The following is a 27973-nucleotide window of genomic DNA, read 5'->3' on the forward strand; positions in this document are numbered from 1 at the left end:
AGCGCGGTTTTTGATTGGCTTCCTTTTGTTTAGCTTCCAGTCCCCAAGAATCTGCACGTGGGAATCAAAATGGCTGATCTTCTTCACAAAAATTTACCAGCTGATAGAAGTTCTACTTTCTTCGCTATGTTTTAACTTTTCAGCTTTGAATACTGTTAATAATGTTAACTTCTGCTGGAGCTCGTACTTTAAGGGGTATTGTGAGAGTTAGTCATGGCTTTCTGCAAAGAAGGAGGCCGCTTTTTTGCAGGAATGATAAAGCTTTTCTTCGTACTTCTTCACTTGGACACACCACTTCTAGTATTTTCGTTAAAGACCTTTGCACTAGGTTAGAAGTAGGAAGCACAAGAAAGCTGTCTAATGGCAATAACACTGAAGATGTAGAGTTAGCAAGGTGTGTTGAAACACGACAAGAGACTCTTTGTGAAGGAAATAATGAAAAAATCGCCGAAGATAGTCAAAACAGACAGGGGGAAAATCTTTTTTCGGGAGAAAAAAAGTCTTATTTTTGTAGCAGCAACATTTGTAGCAATGAAACGCCAAGCAATAGTAATTCAGACTCCAAAAAAGACTTAGATTTTGCAAAAAACATAGACAATATAAGTGAAAATCAGTACCCTATTTCAGACTCACCTAGATTCCAGCTTCCAGTTGATTGGAAGCAAAGCAAAGAAACATCTCCAGGTATCAAATTTCAAGGTGATATATATGTCATAAAGAACTATAAAGACGAGATTGAACACAAGGAGATTTTAGAGCAATTCCTTGATGAGGATGTTTTAGGTTTTGACACAGAGCATTGTCCTGTCGAGCATCAAGTTTGTGTTGTTCAACTTGCTTCTCAAGATAAGGCAGTTCTTTGGCAATGTATGAACTTCAAGAGAAAAATTTCTCCTTATTTGAAGGAAATATTGACAGGAAAAGTGGCTAAGGTGAGTGTATCTTGGCCCTTATCACAGGGAACACAGAGAGGGAGGGATTGTAGGTCAGGTGAGGCAAAACCCCCAGCATGCTTTCTTTGCTGGACCATTATCACTAGACCTCATTTAAGGGTTCTCTGCAGTTACCCTATGAATTACTGACTCTTTTCACTGCTACGCAATGATCGAGATACTCGGTCACAACAGGTAAATGGGGCAATACACTGCTGCCAGTCAGAGAATATAAAAGTACCAACCAATTTATTTGATTGACAGAAGTGTATTGCCAATTTCCCTGTCAGGACTGTTCAGCGTGATAAGAGTGGTAAGCTTAGATCATTAATCATATAGTGCAAACTATTTATACATGTCTGTTGCTATGGTAACTTCAGGTTGGCCATGCCTGCGTAGATGATGCCATCATGATATCCAATCAGTTTAATATAGAGCCTGTAAACTTGATTGACACATACTGTTGGGCGAGAGACCTGCGTTGTTCACATAAATCACTTCAAGGAGTGTGCGCAATATTCCTTAATGAATTCCTCTCCAAGAAACACCAACGATCTGACTGGAAAAAAGCTATTTTGAGTCCAGGACAGATCCGCTATGCTGCCACTGATGCGTGGGTATCACTGAGAGTGTACCAGGAGATGAAAAGGTAGGACTCTTGAGAATGGACCTCTCTTTCCACAAAAAATATCTAAACCTTTCATTTAGGAATCAAGGGTTGTGTAGCATGTGTGCACTTGTCTCTAACCTCTGGGGTCTTGGGCTTGATTCTTGTACTCAGCTTCACATGTGAGTAGAGTTTGTAAGGTCTCTCCCTTGATTCGAGGGTTTTTCTCCTGGGTGTAAATTGGGTTTGATTCCTGGACTCAGCATCACATGTGAGTAGAGTTTGTTAGGTCTCTCCCTTGATTCGAGGGTTTTTCTCCTGGGTCTAAATTGGGTTTGATTTCTGGACTTAGCATCACATGTGAGTAGAGTTTGTTAGATCTCTCCCTTGATTCGAGGGTTTTTCTCCTGGGTCTAAATATTGGGTTTGATTCCTGGACTCAGCATCACAAGTGAGTAGAGTTTGTTCACGATTGAACCCATTTCCCTCACATTAGTCCATCCCTTGTTAAAAAGTCTTCATTGAACTTGTGTTGGAATTTTATAATCAAGTTTTTTTTTTGCTTTTCTTGTGCTTAGACATGGCGAAGAGCTAGGAGTGACTTTAACCCCAATCTATGAAAACCTACAAAAGTGGCAGGCTGAAGTTAAAGATAACCAACGGCGAAGACGGAAACGGCGTAGAGAGCGAATAAAAGAACGAAAGCAAGAATTGTTATCTCAGATTGAAAGTGTGAAACAGAAACAGAATGAAGAAAACAGCAAGGAAAATGAGAATAATGAAGCCGCAATCAAACAGGCTTCGAATCCTGAGGAACTAAATAAAAGGAATAATATTGAGAATACAGCTCTAGAGCCTGAATGCGAGGGTAAGGTCAGTATTGCAAACAAGGTAGGCAGTAGTCAAACTGATAATATACATTCTGAACGAGACGAACAATTAAGTGATGACGTAAGGGACAGCAATGGCAAACAAAGCAAAGGAAGTAAAAGACGATTGAATAAATTTTTGGCAAAATTTCACCCTTTAGAATGAAAACAGTTGAACACCATCCATTTTGTATTATCTGTTTTTACGACAACAATATAAAAAAAAAAAGGTTCAGGAATTTGGTACTTTAGGAAAAAATGTGGAAGCATCATTGCAATATTGTGACAAAATTGTTCTCTGTCAGGGACTGTAAAAAGGGAGGCAAAGGGGGCACTTCATGCCATTGTCTTGATTCAACAATAGGTCAACAGATTCCTATGATTGCTAAATCTCTAGGTGGTCAAAAAATATGATTTTTTCTTTAGTACTAATGTGCTGATTGAGACAAGTTTACGACTAAGAGAATATCAGAAAAATTGTTCTGTACCTTTACAAACTGTAATTGATAGCAGTGAAAAAGTGCTAAAGACCTTACTTATAAATTCTAACCCTCGACTTGGGAATATCGTCTTCATCAGATAGTGTTTCATCTAGTGAGCCAGTATTTACAGATATAATAGAAAGAAAACTTTCAATCAAATCTTTATTTAGTTAAAGAGTTTTGATAAATAAAAATAAATACTAATTTATATTACATTTTTCTCTTTTTTGTTTCGACTCTAATTTCGATTATTTACAGTTAGCTCTTAATTGCTAAACATTTTTAACTGTTTCGCTCGGAATGCTCATCAGCTGAATCACAAGTTTTCAATAGGATTCTTTCTGGTTGACAGCACGTGGTAGCCAGTTTTTGAACACCATTCGGAGAAGATAATGAGATTCAAAAACTTTAATTTTATCAGCGTTCGTAACCCAGCAGTTGTTGGTATTCAATCATTCCCAAGAGAATGGAGTAACACAAGACACGGCAGCCATGTTGGATGATAAAACAAAAGAGACTAATGGCTAATCTTTTGTTAAATTCATCCAACATGGTGGCTGTGAAAACCGTCAATTCAGATTCACCATTTTCCATACATCAGTTCACTGGTCAAACATAAAGCATTCATAAAGCATTCATTTTGACTCCGACGAAGGACTAACGTCCGAAACGTCAGTTACTATTTTCACTACGGTGTATAACTTATCATTCTACGATAACTGTCATAAAGCATTCAGTCGAGGTTGCAAGGTTCAAATTTGAATAATCCTTTGAAAGTACCTTGGCGCCTTGCTTGAGCGCTTTGTGTTTGACCAGTGAACCAAGGTATGGAAAAAAGGTGAATTCTGTTCAGATTCTGTATGTATAACTAATGAGCCTGTAGTTAGAGAAGGTGACAAGGGATTCGTAAAGAGTACTTTTTCAAGTCTTTTTAGCTGCAGGTTTTTTCTTTGCTGCTCTAAACCCCTTCTTTTGCTTCCCAAACCCAATCGGCAGCTCCCAAACCTGCCTGGGCACACGAACATAATAGCTAAACGTATGAGCCTTAGTAATTTTCTGATCCTGACGAACAGATTTCAAATGGCTCATCCTATCAATGTTGTCTTCTCGTCGCTTCAGTAGCATTGTTTTGCGTCGGGCCGCTTCTTGGGCGATGCGCATGCGTGCAACAGCCTCCAATCGTTTGGCCATTTCTAGTCGTTTCTTCTGTTGCTGGACTTTTTTCTCTTCTTCTTCTTCCAGACGTCTTCGTTGTTCTTCGATGGCGCGTCGTTCTTCCTCTTCTTGGCGCATCCTTTCCTCTTCTTGCTCTCTTAGTTTTCGTTCCTGTTTGAAACATTCCCAAAAGATAAACTTTTTTATAACAGTAAACGTTAAATCTGTTTAAAATATACTTTAACTAGACGCTTTCAGAGCGCGTACTCGGCCTTCAAAGGGCTTGTTCTAGGCTCTACTGTGTGCTTCTCTGTTATCATGAGCCTCAACGGCAAACCTAGACACTCGGTCATTTCACAGAAAGCCCGAATGAATAGGGTCTAGCTTTAGAAGGCAGGATCTAGCTGCCCTTATCCTAGCAACAGATAGAGGCACACGGGGTAGCGGCAGTCAGTGATAGCGATAGCGCTAGGGTTTTTCAATCTGAATTCTTGGTCCAAATTTGAACTCAACATATTTTTTTGGAAAGTGTTTTGGGAGTATTTTGGCAATCCTTGCCACCAAGAATAAGGTGAATCCTGGGATTTCTAAAGGTTTGAAAAAGCATTTTTGGGCCTTCTTTGCTTAACATGGGGTAATTTATGCATTAAAGTGGAGTTTAACAGGCTGTGAAACGTCACTGCACGCGTCATCACCAAGGCCCGAATTTGTCAATATCCGCTGAACAAATCACAGGGCGCGAATAATTTCTTATCCAATCAATATGCTTGAAGACGACACGCCTCACCGTCACGGCACGAATTTGTCAATATCCCTGACTCGTCCCCAGTCGTCTCTCACTTGTTTTTCACCGAAGCGCGCAAAAGGTCAAGCGAAGGTAAGAAAGAAGAGCCTTTGCGCGCGCTCTTAAAATAAGAGACGACTGGGGAAGAGTCAGTCAATATCCGTTAAACAAATCACAGGCGAGAAATACTCGAACACAGCACCATACGGTCACGGTACAACGTCAAAACTTGCTCAAATGGGTCCTTGTTCTAGTCGCGTCGTACTTACCCTGGCTTCAGCAATGCGTCTCATTTGTTCTTTATATTCTCGTTCTTCCTGCAGTCTTGCGAGTTCTTCCTCGGCCTCTCGTATCTGTTCTTCTTCAAGTCTTCTCTGCTCCTCTTCTTCTTGTTCGGTGCGCAGCCTCTCTTCTTCTAGTCTTCTTTCTTCTTCCAGTCGTTCGAGTTCCTCCTGAATACAAAATCCGTATAAAAATAGCTTAGCTTCCCTTTTATGTTATTTTTAAGAAGAGATAACTAGCTAAAAACTAGTGTGAGCTGCGTCGGTGTTTCTAGTGAAACAGTAATGATAAAAAAGCAAATTATACACCGTGAAAAGATGGAAAAACTTACTGACGTTTCGGATGCTAGTCCTTCGTACTCCGTCCGAAACGTCAGCAAGTTTTTTCATCTTTTCACGGTGTATAATTTACCTTTTTATCATTACTGACATATTATTTTTATTTTAGTTTTTAAAAGAACAGTTATTAATAGAGCAGGGCCTTACGGGTCTGAGTCCTTTAGCACGACGTTCTTGCTAGGTACCGCAAACCTCGAGCTGCAGTTTGATGTCAGGCGTTTTTGGTCAAACTTTCAACATTTAGCAAAGGCGTCATAGCGAAGGTTGTTGCTGGAAGAGCCGCCATATTGAATGCCGAGTGTTTCTCCGTGTTTGCGGGCGTGTTTCTGAGCCTGATCCCTAGCAGTTAGTGGTTTATAGCGATAAACCTGATGCTAAAGGTCTCCATTTTTTATTAAACCGGTCTTTTTCTTTTCTCCCCCCCCCCCCCCCCCCCCCCCGCGGTTTCCACAGCCAGTCAGTGCGCGCGTTATATCTCGAATATATCCCATAAAATATACAACCAAGCGTATCCTTTTGGAAGTCCTATAAAGTGTATGTATGTATGTATCCCAACTGACCTGTCGTTTCCTTTCTTCCATCAGCTCCTGTTTCCTCTTTTCTTGATCCATTTTCATTTGTTCCATTTCCCTTTCTTTCTCTCTCATTTCCTCCTCTCTCTTCTTTTTTTCCTCTCTCTTTCTTTGTACTTCCAGTTTGCGCCTTTCAGCTTCAGCAGCTCGTCTCTGTTCTCTTTCTTCCCGCGCTTTTTTCTTCGCATCTTTTAGTTTTTCCATCGCCTCTTCTTCCTCGCGTCTAGCGTTTTCTTCTTCTTCAAGACGTTTTGCTTTCTCTTCTTCAATGGTCTGTTGCTTTAATTCCGCTTCTTCTCGAGCTCGCGCTTGTTCTTCTTCCTTCTCTTTCAGTATTCGTAATTCCTCATCTCGTTTTCGCTTCTCTTCTTCTCTCCTTTTCTTTTCTTCGTCTTTTCGCTTCTTTTCTGCTTTTCTCGCCTCAGCGCGTTTCTTTGTCAGCTCTTGTTTAGTGGGTTTCTTAGGTTTCGATGGCGTGTAAGCATTTTTCATCTCAGGGGGGATGGGTGGTGCTATTTGTGGTACACTGACATGCTCTTTGTTGCTCGCAGCTTCTGGTTTCTCAGTCTCCTCAGGGAGCGGTTCCTCGTTATTTCCCTTTTGTTGGATAAACTGCTTCAGTTCTTCATCCATGTGTTCCATCATCTCAGGCGTGTTGAACGCATCAAATTCTATATTGTTTGGGTCAACTTTTATATCGTTTTTCTTTGCCGCTTTGGCAGCCTTCGCTGCTTTTGTCTTCTTCTTCGCCTCCTTCTATAAAAGTACAAATACAAAATTCATCTTTAATAAACAAGATTCAACAAAATTTATCCCACAGAATGCCGCGGTACAAAAATTACACGTGGCATCTTGCAGTACGTATACGCGTACGTATATCTAAGTACGCATATATAAGTTACGATATCTCCACTCCTCGAACATTTTATCCCGCATACATTCAATGTATAGCGCACTCGAATAGAGCTCGGGTAACGTTCTTCAAAACGTCAGTTTAATCAATGCAAGCTTGCTCTAATCCCAGCACTTGTTTCAGAAGTTTATACTTTGAGCATACTTTGATCGGTCAACCTTTGTTTGATTCATCCAATCAGAAAAGGTTTCCGGAACAGGCGCGCCAAAAATTGAGCATTCCTTGAATTCTGGAAGAATGGGAATCATTTTTTAATAGCAAATGAATCACCTGGAACTTACTAGAGAAAAACCCCATGAAAAAGGAGAGAACGACACTTCACCAGTGGAATGGTATTTATGCGTTTCTGCAGTTGGGAGGAAAACTGGTACCAAGTAATACGCGCGCTGAATTATGGGGCTGCTAAGGGGACGCCATTTTTTTCGTCATACTCAACTTCAACTACCTTGAAAGACAGACCGAAAACCAAAGTAAATATAAATGTCACTCGATTCAAAAAACCTACGAGATAAATGGCCTCCCTAAAACAGTCCCATGATTCAGTGCGCGACCTACTCGTTACCAGTTTTCTGCCTAACCTTAAAAGTCAATTAGCGCATTCCGAATCCTAAACTACACTTCTTACTAACCTTTTCTTTTGTAACTTTTTCAGATTTGTTTCTGTTGATCAGCGCTGCCAAATCAGACAAATCATTCTTGGCTGGCTCTACAGGTTTTTTAGGAACCTCTCTTTCCTTCCTCGGCGTTTCAGGCTGCGAGAACACGAACGACGCAGTTGGCGCACCAGAAATCGAAGACACTGAACTTAGCCCGTCATCAATCTCTTTACCAACCCTCTGCAAACCCACCTGGTCGAACTGGACTGGAGGTTTGGGCTTTTGAAGGACAATATTGATGTAATCATTCCGAGGCTCTGGTTCTTGAACCGATGAAATTTTTTTCGAAAAATCATGAATTGTCTCTGAGTCTTGAGGTTTTTGCTGAGTTACTTTGTTTTCCGTCAAATTTTGGGTCGCGCTCAAGTTTGGCTTTTCAGTTTTTGCCAAAACTTCAGCGACCTTCTCAACTTTTTTTACTGTCTTCGAAACAGGTTTTCCTTGCTTCTTATCTTGTTTTTCTGGCTTTTCGATTAACTTGTCTTTGACCAGATTTTGATTTTCAACCTGTTGATCAACCAGTTTTACTAGTTCACTAACAGGTTCTGATGCATTTTCTTGGGTTTCTCTATCCAAGCCTCTTATTCTTTTTCCTGACCGCGGTCTCTCCTGAGGCTCTTGCCCAGTCTCCAAATACTCGATAACAGACTCATCGACCGCGACTGGCTGTTGCCTTTCGAGTTCACTCACCGGTGAACTGGGTCGGGATCTTTCGATATCTATTGTCTCTTGGTAAATACTTGGAGAGACGGATCTTTGTAAATTAGTAGCTATATCGTTCCTTTCAATTACTTCTATTCTAGGTGGCGGGGTAGCTGTAGTAATTGATGGAGTTGAGGACTTTTGAGGAGCCTGGGGCGGCCATTGATTGGTAGCATCCGCTGACACAGAGTCAGCATCGTTCTCGTCATCGTCATCTACAAATTTCAAATTGCAAGTCATTCGTAAGATTTGATTAAGACGGAAACGAAAGGGAAAAAGAAATGGAGTAATTGGGAAAACAAGAAAACAAAAAAGAGAGGGATGGATGGAGGAAAGGAAGGGAAGAAGAGAGAGTGGAAAAATAAATCACAAAACCAACCAATTATAGCAGGAACTGGTGATGGCCTGGCAGATATTGGTGTTGGAGAAGAAGAGTGGGACTGGACACCAGTCGCCCCAGTCTCTGAAGGAGGTTGGGCATCCAGGCGATCATTTTGTTCATTGTGCTGGTCAGGTGGAGCTATTGAAATAACAAGACAGATTCAAAGGACGTGTCAGATCGAGGAAGAATTTTGAACATAAAGTAACCAGCTATTTATAAAAGTTGGTCGCTTACACGAGAGTGCACAGGTCAGTTGGTGAATCTTAAGTTCATCTTATTCCCTAAAATATAAGGCATCTCTCTTTCTTTGAGTTACTCCTGATTATTAGAGACCTTTAGCACCAGGTTTACCGCTAACCGCTAACTGCTAGGGATCAGGGCCCGAAACACGGAGAAACATTCAGCATCAATGAAATTCAATGCGGCGGCTCTTCCAGCAACGACTTCGTTATGACGCCTTACTAAACGTCGAACGTTGCACGGAAAACACCTGACGCCGAACTGCAGTTTGAGGTTTGCGGTACCTAGCAAGAACATCGTGCTAAAAGTTTCTATTAAGAACATCAACACCTTCCCGTTCGTTCTTCATAATCTTTATTCTCCTCTTTGCCACAGGGGTTCCCGAGTGCAAAAGAAAAACATTTATGGAGTATCCTGTGTACTTGTGCAAATACCTACCGGGGCTCCATGTTGCATTGAGACGAAATAATCCTGAGCTGCCAAGTGATGGTGAGGGTGGCAGGTCAATATTCACTTCTGAAATAAGATAGAAATTATTCGTAAACTTTAATATATAAATAGATTTTAGAAACGACAAGGAAAATGCTAAAAGCGCATGCAGGATTAAGGTGGCTTCCAGTAGGTTTTTGAATGCTGAAAGCGCATGCGCGATTAAGGTGGCTTCCAGTATGTTTTTTTTTTTTTTTTTGACACACTTTTGATTAGGTCGGTAAATAATAAGTCCTATCTTAAGTGGATCGATTAGAAATCTAAGGTCTAAACTTTTAGATCATTTTCATTTTTTTATCCATAAATTTAGGACCATACTTCCAGACATCGAGTGCTGAACCGTCGTATAGCAGCGCGAAGCATTTACGGCTACGCCGGAGATTTCGACCCCGACGCCGCTATCCGTGGATTTACAGACTGATCAGGAAGCTCGTTGGAGCCTAAGGGAGAGGTAAGTCGGCCCCTAGACCGTAGATGATTAACCCCTTGCTGTGACCAGCAGACCCGATATGCCATTTCTTTGCTGATGGGCAACTATGTTTGGTTACTCTTTCCCATGTGGGACGCGCTTTGAAAAACAAGCGACGAATATCTACTCGCAATCAGCCAAACTTGAGGGTAAAAATCAAAACTGAGACCTTATTAATTACTTTAAGAGATTTTGACAAGTCATTTTTAACATCCATTGGTACGATAAAAAAGGATCGAAAGAGACATGCGTAATGAGATACACTAAAAGGCGCGCCATCTTAGGTCAACAAAAACATAACACTAGGAGCGAGCCACATTATACAGGAGTATCATTGATTATTATTGATTCGTAATAGAACATCAAATAACTTATATGTGATACCTTCGGCTGCGCTATCGTAGCCTCCTAAGTTATCATCACTAGCCACCAGTCCCACATCCACAGGCCAAGCAACGTCGGGCGAGTCCAGATCCCTCTCGTTATCACTATCTTCAACGAAGGGTTGGTGTCGAGAAATCACTTCTATTAAATCATCAATATTTGCCTCGCTTCCGAGCGTTGCCAAGGTTACATTGGTTTCGTCTCCAGGTATGGAAATAGGTGCACTGAAAGGTCTAGATTCCCTTCTTGATTGATTTCTTGTTCCACTCGTTTCGTTTTGGTGAAGTCTATTCGAGGCCGACTTACTTCTCAGCTTTATTCTTCGTCCTTCGAAATTATAGCCCACAGATAGAACATCATGCTTGCTTCGTTGAGACATATTTAAACTACTCCTTCGGCTCCCTGCACCACGTGATGACAGGTCACGTGACATGACATCGTCATGAAGTATTGGTGACGTCACAGAACTGCGTTCATGGTATGCATCTGAGATGGAATCATTACGTAATTCAGCGGTACCCATCTCCCTGGACATAGCCGAGCCACTTTTAGAGGGCATGCGCGCGGACGGGGGAGGTGCGATCAGGCTGCTGGGATCATCATACTGCAGTGACGTTGCCGCTCTTTCATCTTCGGGGTCTGCATCGTCGAGATGTGAGGTCCTGGAAAGACTACGAGTGTAAGCACGTGATCTTCCCGACATGCTTCTCGGTCCATGTTGGTTTGAAACACTGGACATACTTTCGCTTCGACTGTGGAAACCGTTTGTTCTTGTTTGGTCTCCATGTTCGATATCTTTTGAAGAAAAAGAGTCAAAGTTTGTTAGTTATCTCGTCTTGATTCGAGGGCTTTTCTCCCGGTTCTCCGATTTTCCTCACTCCGCAAAACCTAACTGGCTTAATTCCAATTCAATCTGTGAATTAGCCGTGCCCTGGCATAGACATACGGTTAACTCATTTTGTTTACGTACCTTCATTTTTTTCTGCAGTTGCATCGTACTTTTCTTTACTCTTGAATGATCGAATACTGCGAAATGACACAGCACTAACTGGTCTTGTGTGGGATCCCTGTGAGTTCTCTTCTGCTTCCTCTATGACGTCATCAGCACGACTCCAATTTTCCGACTAAAAAAGAAAAAGAAAAAAAATTATTTATTTATTTTATTCCTAATATCTTCAAAGAGTGTTCTCGTAGTTGTCTAATTCCTCTAAAGACACTAACAACGACATTTTCTTTATACCATTTCTCCTGTATTTAATTGTAATTGAGTGTGAACACTTACCATCCCAGCAAGCGTTTCAAACCTAGAAATACAACCATACTCTGGGGATCCCCCTCGGGAAGAAAGAGAATAAAAAGCTGGTGAAGCATTCCTGCTGAACTTTAATCGCGGGCTCGGCCCTCTTCTGACGTTTCGACCTGTCATGACGTCAGCACGTAAGATGTCTTCGAGGTGGTCTGGTGTTGAACCCAATGCTGAAATAAACGAGTCGGAATCTGATTTCAGATAAATGGATGAATGAAATAAGAAGTTCATAATAAGGGTCAAGTTCAGCCTTAGAATAGACCTCTTTACCTTGAGCGTAATGTTTTGCCCATTTCAGACCACGTGTCATTCCCTAGAGTATCATTTCTTTGTTTAATGGTTGTGCATGAGAAGAGACATGAATATGAATACAACTCAAACAATGAATCTTATTCGCAAGAGAATAACATGATTTCTAAAATGGGAAAACGTTACGCCCAAAATAAAAAGGAGTATATATTTCATAAAATTCATTCAGAGCTAAATGTATTGACGTAATTTGTAACCTCGTTTTGGAGGCGGTCTCTTTCCACTAGTAATCCTCGGGTTGGCTCGCAGTGATTCAGGGGCAGGAGGTAACGGAGCGGTCCTGGGTCTTATAGCATCATCGGTGTAGTAGTAGGGATTAGCATAGCTGTAACTTAAGCTGTTGGGGTTTGGAGTAGATGAGTAGGTTTTGCTTAGGTACCCTGTGGCTTGATGAGACGAGTAGACGTCATAACCTTCATATTCTGCCTCTTCTTGAAAATCCCTGTTGAGAATATGATTTTCTGTTTTAATAAGGCTGTCATAAATCTCTCTCTGATTGGGCGAGGCGCGCGTGCGTTATGAGAGCACACAGCATGCTCTTTTTTTTTTTTTTTTTTTTTGTATCGAAATGAAACTATTCTATAATTTGTAGCTTATGATAGAAATTGCTTGTTCCCTGTGCGGGGGACAGTTATAATAAAGCGAGTGCTGTGCTTCCTCTGAGACTTTCTTCATGTTCTCTCAATGGCTGCGACGCGTGCTTTATAAATGCACACAGATCGCGCACGCAAAATTAAAAAACGTGTCGAGCGCGTCGTGCTTCTTAAAACAATCTCGGGTTTTGCCAATATTCCCGCGCGTCTTTTATAATAACTGTACGCTGCACGCGCGCGATTTTCATCGATATTTCCATCGTGCTTCTTCTGCCAACTCCCGCGCGTTCTTTATAACTGCACATACCACGCGTTTTTTATTTCTTCATGCAGGTAAATACAACCAGTTAATTTAACTTACTCATCATCCATCAAATGATTGTCATCTGCCATATCTTTCTCTTCTTGTTGAAGGTGATGGGCCTGTCTGTTCCATCGTATGTATTCTTGTACAATGTCTGACAGATTGTCATCTTCCAGGAGACTCTCATACTTACGGCACGAGTATGGAGTCTGTGAACCTGATCTCCGGTGCGAACCCAGTCCCCTGTAAAATACAAACTTGGTTAATTATGCAGGTATTAACGGACCAAAGTCATTCATTTTGGGATAAGTGTGAAGAAATGTGCACTGCCAGTTGCTTATGGAATAATTGCAATTTGAAAGGTTTTCCCCACAAACATTTGGTCGATATAAGAGCAACCATCTGGAAATATTCCATTTAGGTTTCAGAAATTTGATCTTCCCCACTTCAGTAGTAAGGATTTTTTTCCATATCCTCGTATGCTGCAGGTTGGAAATCAAGGGTGGTGTAGGGGTAGTGCGTTCGCCTCACTTCTGGGGTCTCAGGTTGGATTCCTAGATTGGGCATCACATGTGCCAGCAAAGTTTGTTAGGTATCTCCCTTGATTCTAGAGTGTATCTCAGGGATCTCCATCTTACCTCTCTTCTCAAAACCTAAGCAGCTAAAATCTAATTTTATCTGTGAGTTAGCTGTGTACTGACTTTTATTAGTACAGAGGTTGTTTCAGGGTATTGATCAAATTTGATCTTTTCTTTCTTTCAAGGAGTTGTGGGCAATTTGAATTCCGTTCTTCTCACATACCTTGAGCTGCTTCTGAGTTCATCAAGATAAAAATCAGGATCACAGCCTGGCTGCGCGTGTTTGTCAGCCGTTAAGCACTCTGAATCCAGGTAATGAAGAAAGCGAAGGAATGCCTTCCTGTCACGCACTGTTTGTTGTTTTCCTTGACGATGAGTGTTGGTGGTCTTATTCTCCTTTGAAGGTTGTGTGCCTGGTATTCCTTCCCATGCTTCCTCTTCCTGGAATTAAAAAAGGAAAAGTCTCATGATCAAGTCCTAGTGTTTTGGAAATCAGTTGGTAATGTAGCATAGTTCTCTTGATTCAAAGTTTTTTTTCAATGTTCTCTGGCGCTCTTAGGGATCAATCATCACCATCATCATCATCACCACCACCACCCACTATCATCATCACATCATCATCATCATCATCACCTCCATCATCACCACCAACACCATCATTATCATCATCATCATCATCATCACCATCACCACAATCACTAGCACCATGTTCTTCATCACCATCATCATCATCATCATCATCACCACCAACATCATCATTATCACCAGCACCTTGTTCTTCATCACCATCATCATCATCATTGGCATCAACACCATCATTATCATCATCACCATCATCACCTCTTTCATCATCACCATCATCACCTCTTTCATCATCAGCTCTTTCATCATCATTCTCATCGCCATCATCCCACCAACAAATCATAAATGTTATCACTACTTCTGGCAAATTTCACTGTTATCACAGTTTATCACACATTTTCAATGACATTCACCCACTAGCTATAAACACATACCTCTTTTCCAAACTGAAGAACTGAGTTGATCAAATTCCCCACAGTCTTCAATTTTAATCCATCTTCGTAAACATTTGGTGGGGGTGGTGGGGCTTTATCTTCAGCTGCCAATAATTCCTCAGAAGGTGTGAATAGCAACAAGGCTCCTTTACGAGTTACAAATGTCTTGGGTAGTAGCAACTGTCCATCATTATAGGCCACATTACTGTCCAGCGACTTGACAGATTTTGTCTGCTGACATGATTTTAGTAAGATTTGAGGAAATAGAAGCTCATCTGAATACTAAAAAAGAAAATATATGTTAGGAAAAGATAGAGGATACTAACCTGTGTACAGGTGCTTCCCACTCCTCCCCCTATGGGGAAGGATGGGGAGAAGGGTGCTGGAGAAGAAATGATACGTTTTGAAACTGTACGATGCCCTATACCAATATACTGTCCTCAGACTAGCTGACCCTACTCCTAATAAAACCCTGGCACCCCTCCTTGGGCACCGCCCTGTAGGCATAAACATAGTTGCACAAGTACATGCAGTAATGTCAAAGAGCCATCTTAGTAGTATACGTAAAACACTTGGTGCACTTAAGACCAATAACATAGCCTTCAAATCTTATTATCAAACCCTGAAAAAACGTGGAGTAACTGGTCTAAGTGGGGGCTAGGCTTACTCTGCACAGATCAAAATATTGAATTCTAGATATTAAAAAATTTAATATTCAAGAAAGTATTGCAAAACTCATAATTGACAGAAGAAACCAGATTTAAGATTTTTATTTTGATAAATTAGAATATAGTAATATTTCTAAGCTCTATGCATCTATGATCATCATAAGATTATTGAAGAGTTATTTTCAATTGGCTTTAGAAATTATTCCTTTAAGCTGTAGTGTCATTGATAAAAAAATTATATAAGTGAATAAGCTTAAAAAGAAATAGAACTGGATAGAAATACAAATGATTGTATACTATTCGCCACGATGATATTATTAATGATTTATTTTTATTTTATTTTTATTATTTTATTTTATGCAGTAATTGCTTGCCAATCAAACCATCATTTTTTTTTCTGAAAAAAAAAATTTAAAGAAATCTATAGACAAAAACTTTGTCTTTACATCAAATATTTTTTTCAGTGTTTTATGAAAACGGGAAAAAACTGTCAATCAGTTCGTAAAAAAAGTCAAAAGATCAAAGCTGCAAATTAGGAGTACGTATATAAACATTGAGTTTTATACATGAATAAGTTAGTCGTGTTACATAAAAACATTATTTTCCAGATAAAAATAAATATTGCCTTTGAACGAGGTTTTAGACTTTATATGAATTTCTAGTAATTCTATATTTTATCACGCTGTGAATTCTGTTTGTATAAAAGTCTTTAAAAGATTATAACCAGCGTCCCGACATGCAAATTAGCATATTTCTGTATGTTTAGACAATACACGCGTCCAAATGAGCATTTTATAGGCTTTAGAAATAACTTCAATGCCTAACAGAACCACTCTTTATTAAAAGTATGGGTGGGAGAAACAATACCCGTTGAAACCGTCTTAAAATTTTGGTTTATTTATTGATATGCGAGGCCAACTTAGCGCAACTCAGCTTATTAATCTAAGGAGTACAGCTTTAAGAAGCAATAGGACAACTTATAGTGATTATGAACTTACCAATTGCTGAGGATTTTGATCAAGTTTAACTCCGCCATCCCAACTAGCAACCCCCTTAGCTAGAGGAGAAAACATTTAGTTTCAAGAAGAGATAATTCGAACAAATGTCATAACATCTTGTCCAAGTAAAGTATAATTTGATCTTTTGTCCGCGTATGCTTTCATCCTTGAATATGGTTGTCATGACGATATTCAAATGTTAATACAACAATGCCGGAAATAATCCAAGGTAATTAGTTAATTTAAGTTTGCAAATGAGTTCTTTGGGAATTAAAAACAATGAAGGTAAGAATAATAATAATGCCTTAAGTGTATAAGGCACTTAGAATTGTTGTACTTTGTGAGCAAGGTGTTTAGAAGGCTGTGTTTTGATTCAGATATGAGGGTCGTCATCTGGACTGTCTAATCGGTCACGTCCCATCGTCCTAAGTTCAACAAAAATGCCCAGGTGAGATAGCTGAGTGACTTCTAAAGCATAAAAAAGGAACGAAAAAAAAAAAAAAAAAAAAAAAAAAAGAAAAAGAAGACAATAATAGAAAAGAAAAAGAAAAGCTAATTTATAGTATATCAAAAACTTAGAAGATCTACACAAATTCACACGCCACGCAAGTGAAATTTTCATTTAATTGGCGATCACAATTCACAACAAATTTAATTTTGTTAAATTATCCAATTAGTTTTTATTATCATTTTAGATATTATCTTTTTAGATATTATTTATTTCATAATCGTTTTTCGTTTTTTTTTTTCTTTTCTTTTTCTGTTTTTTTTTTTTTTTTTTTTTTTTTTTTGTGATTCAGGATCCACAAAATTTTGATCCATAATCCCAAAAACTCGCAAGATGATTCCATAAATAATCCCTTGATCCTTGAATTTATTTATGCGATCCCAATCCCTCTCCTGTACCTAATCCCTGATTCGTAGCATGTGATTCTTGATCCCACATCCCTTGTCACGACCCTGTTATATAGCTTCAGTTTTTCGATACCCGATAAGCAAGATAAAAATACAAGGGGACCATGGGTATATTGCTTTATTTTTCGATACCTAACAACCAAGATAAGGATTGAAAGGATTCATTGCTGTATGGCTTCATTTTTCGTTACTCAAAAACCAAGATAAAGAAATAAGGGAACCATTGTTATATGGGTTCATTTTACGATACCCAATGACCAAGATAAGGATACAAGGGAACAATGGTTATATGGCTTCATTTTTCGTTACTCAAAAACCATGATAAAGAAATAAGGGAACCATGGTTATATGGCTTCATTTTTCGATACCCAAAATGACCAACAAGATAAAGACGGGTCCTTCCCTGACCCGCGAAAGGCAATAATAAGTGAATATCAATCTATAAAAATTATTTTCGTCATAACAGCTCATCTTATGTAAAATCTATAAAATCTATACCAAGAAAATTGTCAGAGATGATATTGGCACTTTAATGGAGGCTCTATTACAATATCGACTTAACGATGTGTCATAATATATTCGTCGTTATAACTCTAACATGAAGATACATAGACGAAATTTCTCCAGCTATCACTACACGCAAGACGATATCATTGCTTGTCCAGTTAGTAGGAATAGAGTGACACCGCGCGGTCACGTGCACGGTCTTCGCACGCCTATAATTTATATTAATACTAAAAAGTTCGAAACCACACAAAATTATATCTATTTAGTAATTAGTCCTCGAGCGCGAGTGGGCTACGAGTCAATAATAGCTCATTAAGCCAAAGGCCGAATGGGCTAATGACTCATAGGTCACGAGGGCGAGAGGACCAATCATTTTCACGGTCAAATCCAACTAGTCGGTGAAAGATATAGATAGTGCAAAGCCTTTGAATTAAAGTTAAATTTAATGTTTTGGTTTTGAAAGCTGGTACTTTTCGCTACTAGTATCTCAGAACACAGCATTGATGACAGACCACTAGTTGGATTTAATGAAAATGCAGAGAGGGACCTTTCGAGTTTAAGTGTCACGTGGTCCCTTTTGGATAAATATATCTTTCTCACTATTAACTTTTCATATTACTACCATTACATTCACACTAATGATAAAAAGAATAAAAAACTCATTTCAATTTACTTTTAAATAAAACCAAACACAGTAGCGTCAAAAACGTAAATGTCCTTTTAACATTTTTTTGAATAAAAATAATCTTATAAAGTCCAGAAATATATTGCAAATAAGATAAACGTTTTAATTTTATAAGTGTTTTTTCATTAATTTAAATCCTACTGTTAGTCATTTCTTTCTTGGTCGTGGTATGCCCAAAGTTCTTCCCATTTTCCTGGGACACACGATATCACGTGCACAGCACGTTAACTGCGCATGCTCAAACTGGCCTAAAAAACCGTGGTCTGATTTCTAAGCTTTCTCTGATGATGATTGTGCTCCTTAATTTGGTTCTTCGAGCAGTTTATCATAAAAAGGTCCATAAGTCGAAGCATTGAGGGACGCTACGCGTCCAAACCGAAGCGCCAGTTCAGATAGTTCGGTGCCCACGGGATCGAGGCCAGGGGGGATTGGCACGTGACCAGTTTCTCGACCGTTGCCATGGCGCAAACGGGCTTTGATGATTTTGAACATATAATCGTATGCACGTTTGGCTAAAATTAAAACGAAATCACTTGAATTAGTTATATATATTCATGGTAAAAAAATAATAATTTATGGTAAAAAAACTAACATATTTATGGTAAAAAAGTAATGACAACCTCAAGTACAACAGTGGCGCAGCTCAAGGGGGTCAGTAGAACTAAAAGCAATGTGAAGGCGCCTCTCAACTAAAATGCGGTGACTGGAAATCAATTAACTCTGGGTCACAGAGGCAGACTCGTACCCAGTCGTTTCTCTTCCCTTATTGATCTCACGCTGTGGTTGATTGGAAGGATTGAGTTAGTTTACAGTACATTTCTTTCTCCTTCCAGAAAGCCTTCGCGCGCGTTAAAAAAAAACGTGAATGACGACTGGGTACGCCGAGTCTACAACAGAGGTGAGAGGTGAGCGTGACTCCCTTAAAAATTTTTTAAATTTTTTTTGAGTGATGCAAACAAAACCACCAATCACCATTCGCATTACCTCGCAAACGTTTTTAAAATCACATGACATGCATTGATGATCATTTGCGCAGATAATGTAGAAGTTTAATAGACCGTTTTCTCAAGGTTGCGTGCGAATCCAAATTTAAGGAACTTGACGGGCCACGATACCAAAACACAAGTATTATCATGCATTGCTATGATTTTTTAAAAAATAAAAATTCATAGAATCGATTATTCTCCTCTTTAAATATAAAACTGGTTTCTCAATTTTACTGAATTTGCGTTTTTCAGTTTTGTGGCCCGTCAAGTGTGACGCGCACGCATCCTTGAGACAACGGTCGATTGAGACTTACAAAGTAGTTTGCGCAGCTGATGTTCGGGATCCCCGAGTGCGATTATCTGTCCCTTGATTAACGCTTCGTGTTCTCCTGCCATTTTAGAAAAACCTCGTTCCACTAGAAACGTGTTGGTTTCTTCTTTAACTTGTTCGTAGATGCTGGACATCGATGATGAAACATCCCTGGTAAATCAATAGAAAATATTATAATATAACTGTTATATAGTGATTGGTTGGGGCTGCGTTCTTTATGAGAGCACACAGCACACAGCGCGCACTCACACTTTCTATTTTGTTCTTCGAATCAAAAAAAGCATAATTTGTGTTATATAAAAGTACATATTTGTATAGGAAATCGCATGAGCTCGAGTACAATTCGGAATTTATAGGTACGAGTGGTGTTTTGAAAGTTTTCATAATTTGAGAGCTTTCAAAACATCACGAGTATCTATAAATTCCGAACTGTACGAGAAAATTGTGCGACCTTTTGTTTATAATACACTCAACAAAATTGAGCAACTTAATTGGGACTCTACAGAGTACAATTTGGGATTTAATTGTACTCCTCTCGTTCAATCAGAATCGAGTAATTTTTGTTGAGTGTATTATAAAAACAAACAATATATCTAGCATCCACATTTAACTTATCCGTTTATAAAGTTTTTCAGATATTTTATAGTAATTACCTGTGTAATTAAATGAATAAAAAAATCAACACGTACCCTTCTGATACACCATCCAGCAAAATAAACAAAGCTCTCTTCAAGCTATTAACATAGGTTGTGTCTGACTTTAGTTGCCTAGCAACAGTTTGAATGGTAACGAGCATAATTGAAGCCAAAAGAGTGCTCCGGTGGATACTGGATCTCATTTCTGCCAGTCGTAATTCATCCATTAATAATGTCTGTGAAGAAAGACATGCAATTGAGGCATTAGACATGAAACCTGTGTTAACAATGAGTTAATCTATATGAGAATATATATAAACTATATATTTGTGCTGCAGTTGCAATTTATGGAATTGAGCTGATACTCGCAGTATATCAAGCAACTTATGCAGCTGCAAATTTAAAGACTCAGAAAAAATTATCAGAATTTTTTTTATTCTGAGTCTTTGAGGTTGCAGCTGCATAAGTTGCTTGATATACTGCGAGTATCAGCTCAATTTGATAAATGAGTTTATCGCTAATCACCGCTGTAAGTACAGCAGTGGCAAAGCTTAATGGAGTCAAACTGAAAGCACTGTGAGGACACCTCTTCTAGCTGCTATACGATCCATGTGTGACCCCAAGCAGAAGCTGCCTTATGTAGGATTGGTTTAAGAGGAGAGAGGAAAAACCTCAAAGCTCAAAAAACCCTTGGAGTAGGAAAGAGAACCAATTGAAATGACTAAGCTCACATGCAAATCAAAAACTGGGCCACAGAGGACCACAGAGGACCATGGAGGTAAAAGGTTAGTGTTTTACCACTCTTCGTTAATTCATGACTCCCCATAATTGCATCAAGTATGAATTACCAGGGAGGTACACACACCTCACTGCAGGTTGTATTGATAAGGTTTAGGGCTTTTTTATTACCTCTGGATATGGCCAGCCAGGTTCTCCAAAGATGATGCCAAGATATGCATGTGCAAGAAGATCCATCCTTGATACAGCTTTTGGGGTTGGTGAAGAGTCTGTGGTATCTTGGGGTGTGGTTGAGCTTTCGGCACTTGAAGAGGTTGAGGGGGAATGAGAGGGAGATGGAGATGGCGAGGAAGGTGGCTTTGCTGCTGCTTCATGTGCTACTTCTTTTCCTCTTTCCAACCAAACTTTGGTAGACATTAAACCGGCTATAAAAATAAAATCAGGTAATCTAAGATGGTTTTGCCAAGGACATGAGATTACTGTGTTGTGTGTAAAATTATGATTATAAGATAACAGATTATGATGTATAATTTATATAGTGACTTTTTTATGTAGTAATATGTATGTGCTCAGTGGCACATTACAATCAACAGAGTTGTAGCCACACAGAGGTTGGTTATGTTCCAGGGTTTCTTTACATCCTCAGGGGTTCTTTTACATCCCTCCAATAAGCATCAGTGGAGATAAGTGGACACCATCTAAAGTGGAGGAGGTCGAGAGGGGAAAGAGAGAGAGAAGAGAGAGATCTAGAGTACTGGCTTTGAATTATATCTTACCTGGGTTAGCTTCAAGGTATTGAGTAAACTTCTTTCTCTCATATTCTATAGACTGTTGAAGAAGCTGTGGTCTTATTGCTTGAAGTTGGAAATTAGCCATGTCTATTTTCATTATGTCTATAACTTTAAATATTTCCCTGAAAAAAAAAAGGCAATTCAATTTTTTTTACAAAGTAACTTTGTTGTCATTGAGTGTAAAAGCCCCCCCCCCCCCCCCCACTCCCCCATTTTGTAAGGATTATTTCTAATGAAGGCTGACTTTGTGGCATCTTAACATTTATGTCGCTTTCTTGCTATTTTATGAACACCAACTTGACCCCCCCTCTCCCCATGGAATTCTTTTCCATCTGCTCTTAATTGGTTTTTCTTGTTTTAAAACAGAAACCCCAATAATACCTTTGAGATACAATTACAGACTTAATTTCAAGGATATATACATTGATATATTTTCAAAGTACCATACCTAAACAAATTGACTATGCCGTCCACTTGTAGGAGTGCCTGAACCTGCGCATCTCTTGCTGGAGCACACAGCTTTCCCAAAAGATTTACGACAAACTGTGCACATTGTCTGAGATCAAGAGCATTGTGATCAATCTGTTGCTTGATCAGCTCAATGTCAAGCACTTCATTGACTTGTGCCCTCAGGGAATTGTGGTGAGGTAAGAGAAGAGAAAGAAGGTTCTGTTGTAAGAGATAATGCTTGTTATGAAACAATTTATTCAACATATACAAGGAATATCAACCAGCAGGGTCTTGTTTTCATATTAGTCTATAAGCCTCTCCACACTTTGTTAATATGTCTTCTACATTTTCCATACTGAAACCTCTCCCTGGTCCCCCACATTTTATCATTTATTCAATCTAATTTTTGACCAGTGATTCTACTGCAAAGAGACATGCAAGGGCCGGGTTGTTCCAAGCTGGATTAGCGCTAATCCAGGATTAACTCTATAGGTCTTATTAAGAGTTAACCCAGGATTAGCACTAATCGGGCTTTGAACAACTGGGCCAAGGAGTATGATCAACGATAACATATTCACATACTTTTATGCACTTGACAGACTTAACAAGACATTTTAATAATAATAATAATAATATAAATGGGGTTCTTCTATAGCGCATTTTGATCAAAGCTGGCTGGTACTCACTTCTTTCATTTCTGAAATCAATATCAGCACATGTTTATAGTCAGGTGGCGTCGCTTCAAGATCCTCTGTCAACTTCTCCCAGAATGCTTTGTGAACAATTTCTTTAACATGCTTCTCAAGCCTCAAAAATACACAAACAAAAATACTAATGTAGAAAAACATTATGATAACTTTGTAATAAATTATAGATTGACACCAAACAAGAAAATGCTATACCTAATATGCTAAATTATAATTTGATGGATCTGTGAGTTAGTCAGGCCAAACAAACAAATAAGTGTGTTTCCTGTTGCATTAGAAAAATAATTGGGGTCGGTAGGTCGGAATTTTTTTTTACTGATACAAAAGCTTACTGGGAACGCTTATTAGGGTCGGCAAAAATCTACAAGAAAATTAGGGTTGGTCGTGCTACAGGAAACACACTTATTTATTTGTTTGGCCTCATGTCCTGACTTATAGGACATGCCCACAGATTGTTTCAGGGCTCAATCTGTCAGAACAGCTGAGCCCTGACTTTGATCAGCCTAAAGATTGTTTCAGTATTCCTGTGTGTTAGCCATGCCCTGACTTAGATCATTCCAAAGATTGTTTCAAAGATTTGTTGCTTTTCCCTAAAAACATCGAAAAATTATAAGCTTTTACAATATTAAGTGAAAGATTCCACTCATAAGATTGAATTTCATATTTTTTCTTTAATTCATTTCTACTGTATCGTCCCTTTTTTTATTCTCAAATTCTAACATTAAGTTCTTTCTCATGTGTAGGTGTTGTTTTTGAAATTATTAATGTGGTTGCTACGTATTTCAAAATCTTCAAGCCAAATGTTTTGCAGGTTTTTGTTTTTGAGGAATAACGTAGTAATTTATCACAATTAATTTTAACCTTAGAATATTATTGTATACTAATGATTTATTACAATTTTAGGAACAATTACGCAAAATTTTAAAAAACTTCCTTCAGATTTCCGTATTCTAGTGTTACTTTTTCCTTGTTCTCTTACATCTAAGAAAATGGGAATTAAAAGGAAAAAAAAGACAATTGAATTTTATCGAAAGCTGATGAAATTATTCTAAAAATTTGTTGAGTTATGAATTGTTTTTATTGACTTTAAAAACAAATTAACGAGACCCTTATACTTGTCGTAAATAATATCGACAAAACCCTATAGTTTACTTAATAAAGACTTACGAATTATCAGGGAAATCTTGTAGTTTAAAGTCATCGTTCATGACAAGCTCATGTGCGAGCGCCATATTTGATACAATGGCGGCCGCACTTTCTGCTGGATTTTCAGGAGTTTTGGGTCTCTGATCGCCGTTTTTACCATCGTCCATGATTTATGTGGAAGTGAAGATGGATTACTGATAATTTCGTGTTCGTTATTGAAAGATAAACAATATTAAAGTCCAAACATTGAACACCAACACTAAAAGTCCTCAGCTTTTGATTATCACAGACAAAAACAAAAGCACTGCGCATGCGCGCTATCATGAATATTCATAGCATACGATACTACGATACTCGAGTTTTTAGTTAACTGAAAATTAATATTCTTTAGTTGCTAAAAAATGGTTTGAACTTTTGCGGCGTTATTATAATATTTTATTGACAAAAACTGACTACAATTTTGAATTTATCTGGTATGATTTTTTATTTGCGTGATGCGCTTTTTAACGCTTAGTTTCCGGGAAAACGCACGGAATGCAACAATGGTAAATGGAATAGATTATCTATCGCGGAATACAGAAAAAAACTTAATAACTATCGTCATAGGTACAAAATGTAGTCTCATTTTTTATTGCTAAAGCAGCATAGAAGGAATAGTTATGATCAATTGATAGCGGACAAATGTAAAGAAAAGTGTCAAAAATAAATAAATAAATAAGAAATTTTAGCATAATTCGTTTGGGATTCCTGTGCTACCTCGGCTTTTGAGTCTGGCAACTAGTTTTTCCAAAATGGCGGCCAGAGTTTTGAGATGTGTAAATCTTGTCAAAGTTGGAGGGACGATTATACGATCAGCACAACGAAAAAATACTTTACAAGGTAACTAATATACTTAAGAATAACTAGGAATAAGTCTTGCTCAAAGATTCTAACATTTCTGCCTGTTGGAGTTCATATTTGTGAGAACACGTGAGTGTCTTTTCTTGTTTCGAGTGTTATTCACTGGTTTCCTCCCTCCGCAGAATCTTACACGCTAAATTGCGATTCGATGTGTGAGTTAATAACCGTGCCCTGACATTGATAAGCCCAGAGGTTGTTTTTAGAATATCGATAAAATTGATTGGAAACAGCTTTGTTATTACGTAAGTACGTGGCCTGGTGCAAGAAGTGCTATGTTCTGTATGTACTGACAGTAACACTTTATATACTGGGCGTTTGTTTTCTACAGGTTTATGTTCAAATGTTCAGAAAGTCCAAGGAATACGTGCAAATTTACTTGTAAATAATAACATCATGAAAAACAGGTATGTGATAACCCTGAGGGTGAGGGGAGGGGGGATGGATTTGTGTGACAGTCCTTTGGGGGTGGGGGGAGGGGGGGCTAGTATACCACTGCCCAGGGAAGAGACGTAACGTTTTTCTCGAGTTATGAAACCTTAGCGATCTAGGATGGAAGTCTCTTAGAGCCAGGAAAGGAATTTCCTTAGATCTTAATCTTTTATATCTAATTATTTTAAATGTATAGGGATTTTATTGATTTTAAATTTAAAAACTTATCTGAACATAAGATGCATTCATATAATTATTCTGGGATGATTTTTGTTTGGTTAGACATCGAGAGAGGCAATCCTAGAGGCAAATCAGACAAATTTAAAACATCCCCATTTGTGTGCAACTAGGACATCAACTTTACTGGATTTTAGTTCAGTGTATATTTTGTGCATTTCATAGAATCAAATATTAGACTAGTTGGTATTTTAGTTTTGTTTTACAACAGTATTCTTTCCATCATTGTTCTGCAGTTTAAAGAACTTTAGTGTTACGGCTGCAGCCCAGCAGATGATGACAGATCCACTTAACATGATCCAGAATGTCGATATCAGGAGTCCATCTAGTTCATCAGCATCTTCATTATCAGAAGCTGGAGCTGAAGATGAAGATGACCAAAACTGTATATCAGCCATCTATAATCCAGGTGTAATTTTCTTTCTCTTTAATATATTCTTACAGGTCTGTTTTGAACTGTAGCTTAAGTAATAGACCAAATCTACTTGGCCATAATGTTTTCCCATTTCAGACCAGATGTCATTCCCTAGAGTATCATTTCTTTGTTCAATGATTGCACATAAGGAGACACACAAATATGGATACAACTCAAACAAAGAATTTTAATCTCAAAGGAATGACATGTGGTTAGAAATGGGAAAACATTGCACTCAGCCGAATAGATTTGGTGTTTTGTCCATTATCTTGTTGGTATTTTTGCCAAAAATATTTCAAACCTTTTGAACTTGAAACTTTTAATTTTGTAGAAGTCATATCCAAAGTTGAAAAAGAAGCAACAGAAGGAATAAAAAGTGGGAAAGTATTTGCAGTTGTTCACTTAGGTAAGCAAAGCTACAAGCACTTAATCCAGAGATGATAAGAATCAGCTTTCATGTCAGTATTATCCATTATCTTGACCACCACCAGCAATGTCCCAAACATGCTATAGACTTCGAGAATGCACAACGGAAGATTGAAAATGAAGAATGAATTGAAAAATAAAATGCAATAATGAACCAATTTTTATGGTGGCATGCTTCATCTCATTTTCCCTGTTACAGTCATGATGAAAAGGTAAATTATACACCGTGAAAAGATGAAAAAACTTACTGACGTTTCGGACGCTAGTCCTTCGTCAAAGTAAAAGACCTCTTTTACTCCAACGAAGTAAGTTTTTTCATCTTTTCACGGTGTATAATTTACCTTTTCATCATTACTGTTTCATTAGAAACACCGACGCAGCTCACACTAGTTTTTAGCTAGTTATATCTTTTTATTTTACCTGTTATACGATTCTTCAATGTCGCTTCTATCCTTATTCTTTTTATTAACTTCAATCTTCTTCACATTTCAGGTGGTCGGCAATTTAAATTTACTGTAAATGATACCATTACTATCTTTAAAATTCCTGCAGAATTAGGAGAAAGAATAAAACTAGAAAAGGTATAACACTCTATCAGTAGGCTTTATCTATTACTTTTTATAAGCATTTTGTTCAAGATTGTGATATTTCCTCATCTACAGATCCTCCTAGTAGGCGGTGAGAACTTTTCTATCATTGGTCGACCTCTTTTAAAGTAAGTGATGGGGTCCCTGTGGGTTTTATCACAGGTAACCCATAGCAATACTGCAGAATCTTATTTTCTTTCGGGATGTACTGTAGCTGAAAAGGTTTTATATCATGGGTTTTTTTGGTCAACAGTAAAGAACTTGTAACAGTTGAGGCTACTGTCATAGAAAAAACAAAAACATCAAAAGTTATTGTCTTCAAGAAGAAAAGAAGAAAAGGATATAAGAGAACTCAAGGTATTAGGAATGAATGGGATGATAAGTGAATGAAAAATAGATGGATAGATGGATGTGTGGATAGATGGCTGGATGGATGGGCAAGTGGGCAGCTGGATGGATGGATGGACAGACAGACTGACTGACAGAGAGACAGACTGATGGATGGATAGATGATTGGACAAATGGATGGATGGTCAAACCAATGTAAAGATAGATGGACTGATGGACTGGCAATTAAGATTGCTCCAGTAAAAAAAATATTTTTTGTTTCCTTCAGGACACAGACAAGATATTACTGTCCTGAGGATAAATAGCATCAACATCAACCCTTCAAACCTTTCCTCTTCTGTTTGAACTCTCAATCTCCAGATATCTAGACCTTCCCCATTTCAAACTTTTAGCCACATATATCCCATGGATTACCATCATTAGTAGAAAAGTAACATAAAGAGAGGTGAATACACAACCCCTGATTCCCACCTCGATTCCCACCCTTGAATCCTACAAAACAAGGCAGTGATACATGTACACATGAGATCAAACATTTATTACATAATAAGAGTTTGAACAAGTAACCATGAAGATATATTTATGCTTGGAAAATATTGCTATTAAAACTATTGACGGTTCTTATAAATCCACTATTCTAGTGTAGGCGTAATTCATATAAACTGATACTCTCAAGTCTACCTCTTACACTTTCTATTTATAATTTACTATT

The 27973-nt window shown here is 38.4% G+C and overlaps 4 protein-coding genes across 5 annotated transcripts; 2 read left to right on the forward strand and 2 right to left on the reverse strand.

Moving 5' to 3' along the window:
* The first annotated feature begins 69 nt into the window (after positions 1-69).
* LOC116304230 (uncharacterized) lies at positions 70-3103 on the forward strand. The gene is made up of 3 exons (XM_031713934.1): positions 70-932; positions 1313-1581; positions 2118-3103. The coding sequence occupies exons 1-3, from the start codon at positions 162-164 to the stop codon at positions 2572-2574; spliced, it is 1497 nt and encodes a 498-aa protein (XP_031569794.1). The 5' UTR covers positions 70-161; the 3' UTR covers positions 2575-3103.
* On the reverse strand, positions 3039-16270 carry LOC116304229 (uncharacterized). Its single transcript, XM_031713933.2, has 14 exons — positions 16029-16270; positions 14363-14644; positions 13570-13787; positions 12826-13011; positions 12069-12313; positions 11539-11732; positions 11227-11380; positions 10257-11051; positions 9353-9430; positions 8672-8812; positions 7564-8507; positions 6010-6777; positions 5099-5281; positions 3039-4216 (listed from the first exon to the last, which is right to left on the reverse strand). Exons 1-14 carry the CDS (start codon positions 16101-16103, stop codon positions 3812-3814), a joined length of 4668 nt encoding a protein of 1555 aa, XP_031569793.2. The 5' UTR covers positions 16104-16270; the 3' UTR covers positions 3039-3811.
* Positions 16271-17449: 1179 nt separating this feature from the next.
* On the reverse strand, positions 17450-24213 carry LOC116304231 (T-complex protein 11-like protein 1). Its single transcript, XM_089031501.1, has 8 exons — positions 23941-24213; positions 22753-22873; positions 22065-22285; positions 21602-21738; positions 20997-21250; positions 20142-20323; positions 19436-19602; positions 17450-18647 (listed from the first exon to the last, which is right to left on the reverse strand). The coding sequence occupies exons 1-8, from the start codon at positions 24084-24086 to the stop codon at positions 18436-18438; spliced, it is 1440 nt and encodes a 479-aa protein (XP_088887627.1). The 5' UTR covers positions 24087-24213; the 3' UTR covers positions 17450-18435.
* On the forward strand, positions 22126-27893 carry LOC116306922 (uncharacterized). Of its 2 annotated transcripts, none has more exons than XM_089031502.1 (8): positions 22126-22263; positions 25148-25223; positions 25722-25894; positions 26232-26306; positions 26819-26907; positions 26989-27041; positions 27167-27270; positions 27530-27893. In XM_089031502.1, exons 2-8 carry the CDS (start codon positions 25213-25215, stop codon positions 27604-27606), a joined length of 582 nt encoding a protein of 193 aa, XP_088887628.1. In that variant the 5' UTR covers positions 22126-22263; positions 25148-25212; the 3' UTR covers positions 27607-27893. The 2 variants fall into 2 exon arrangements, with proteins under 2 accessions (XP_088887628.1, XP_031572923.1); XM_031717063.1 differs by lacking the exon at positions 22126-22263 and adding an exon at positions 24677-24798.
* The last annotated feature ends 80 nt before the right edge of the window (positions 27894-27973 follow it).

The sequence above is a fragment of the Actinia tenebrosa genome, unplaced genomic scaffold (assembly GCF_029948245.1).
Source record: "Actinia tenebrosa isolate PJP-AT-01 unplaced genomic scaffold, QUT_ActTen_1.0 PGA_scaffold16__25_contigs__length_10494907, whole genome shotgun sequence".
NCBI classification, from domain to species: domain Eukaryota; kingdom Metazoa; phylum Cnidaria; class Anthozoa; order Actiniaria; family Actiniidae; genus Actinia; species Actinia tenebrosa.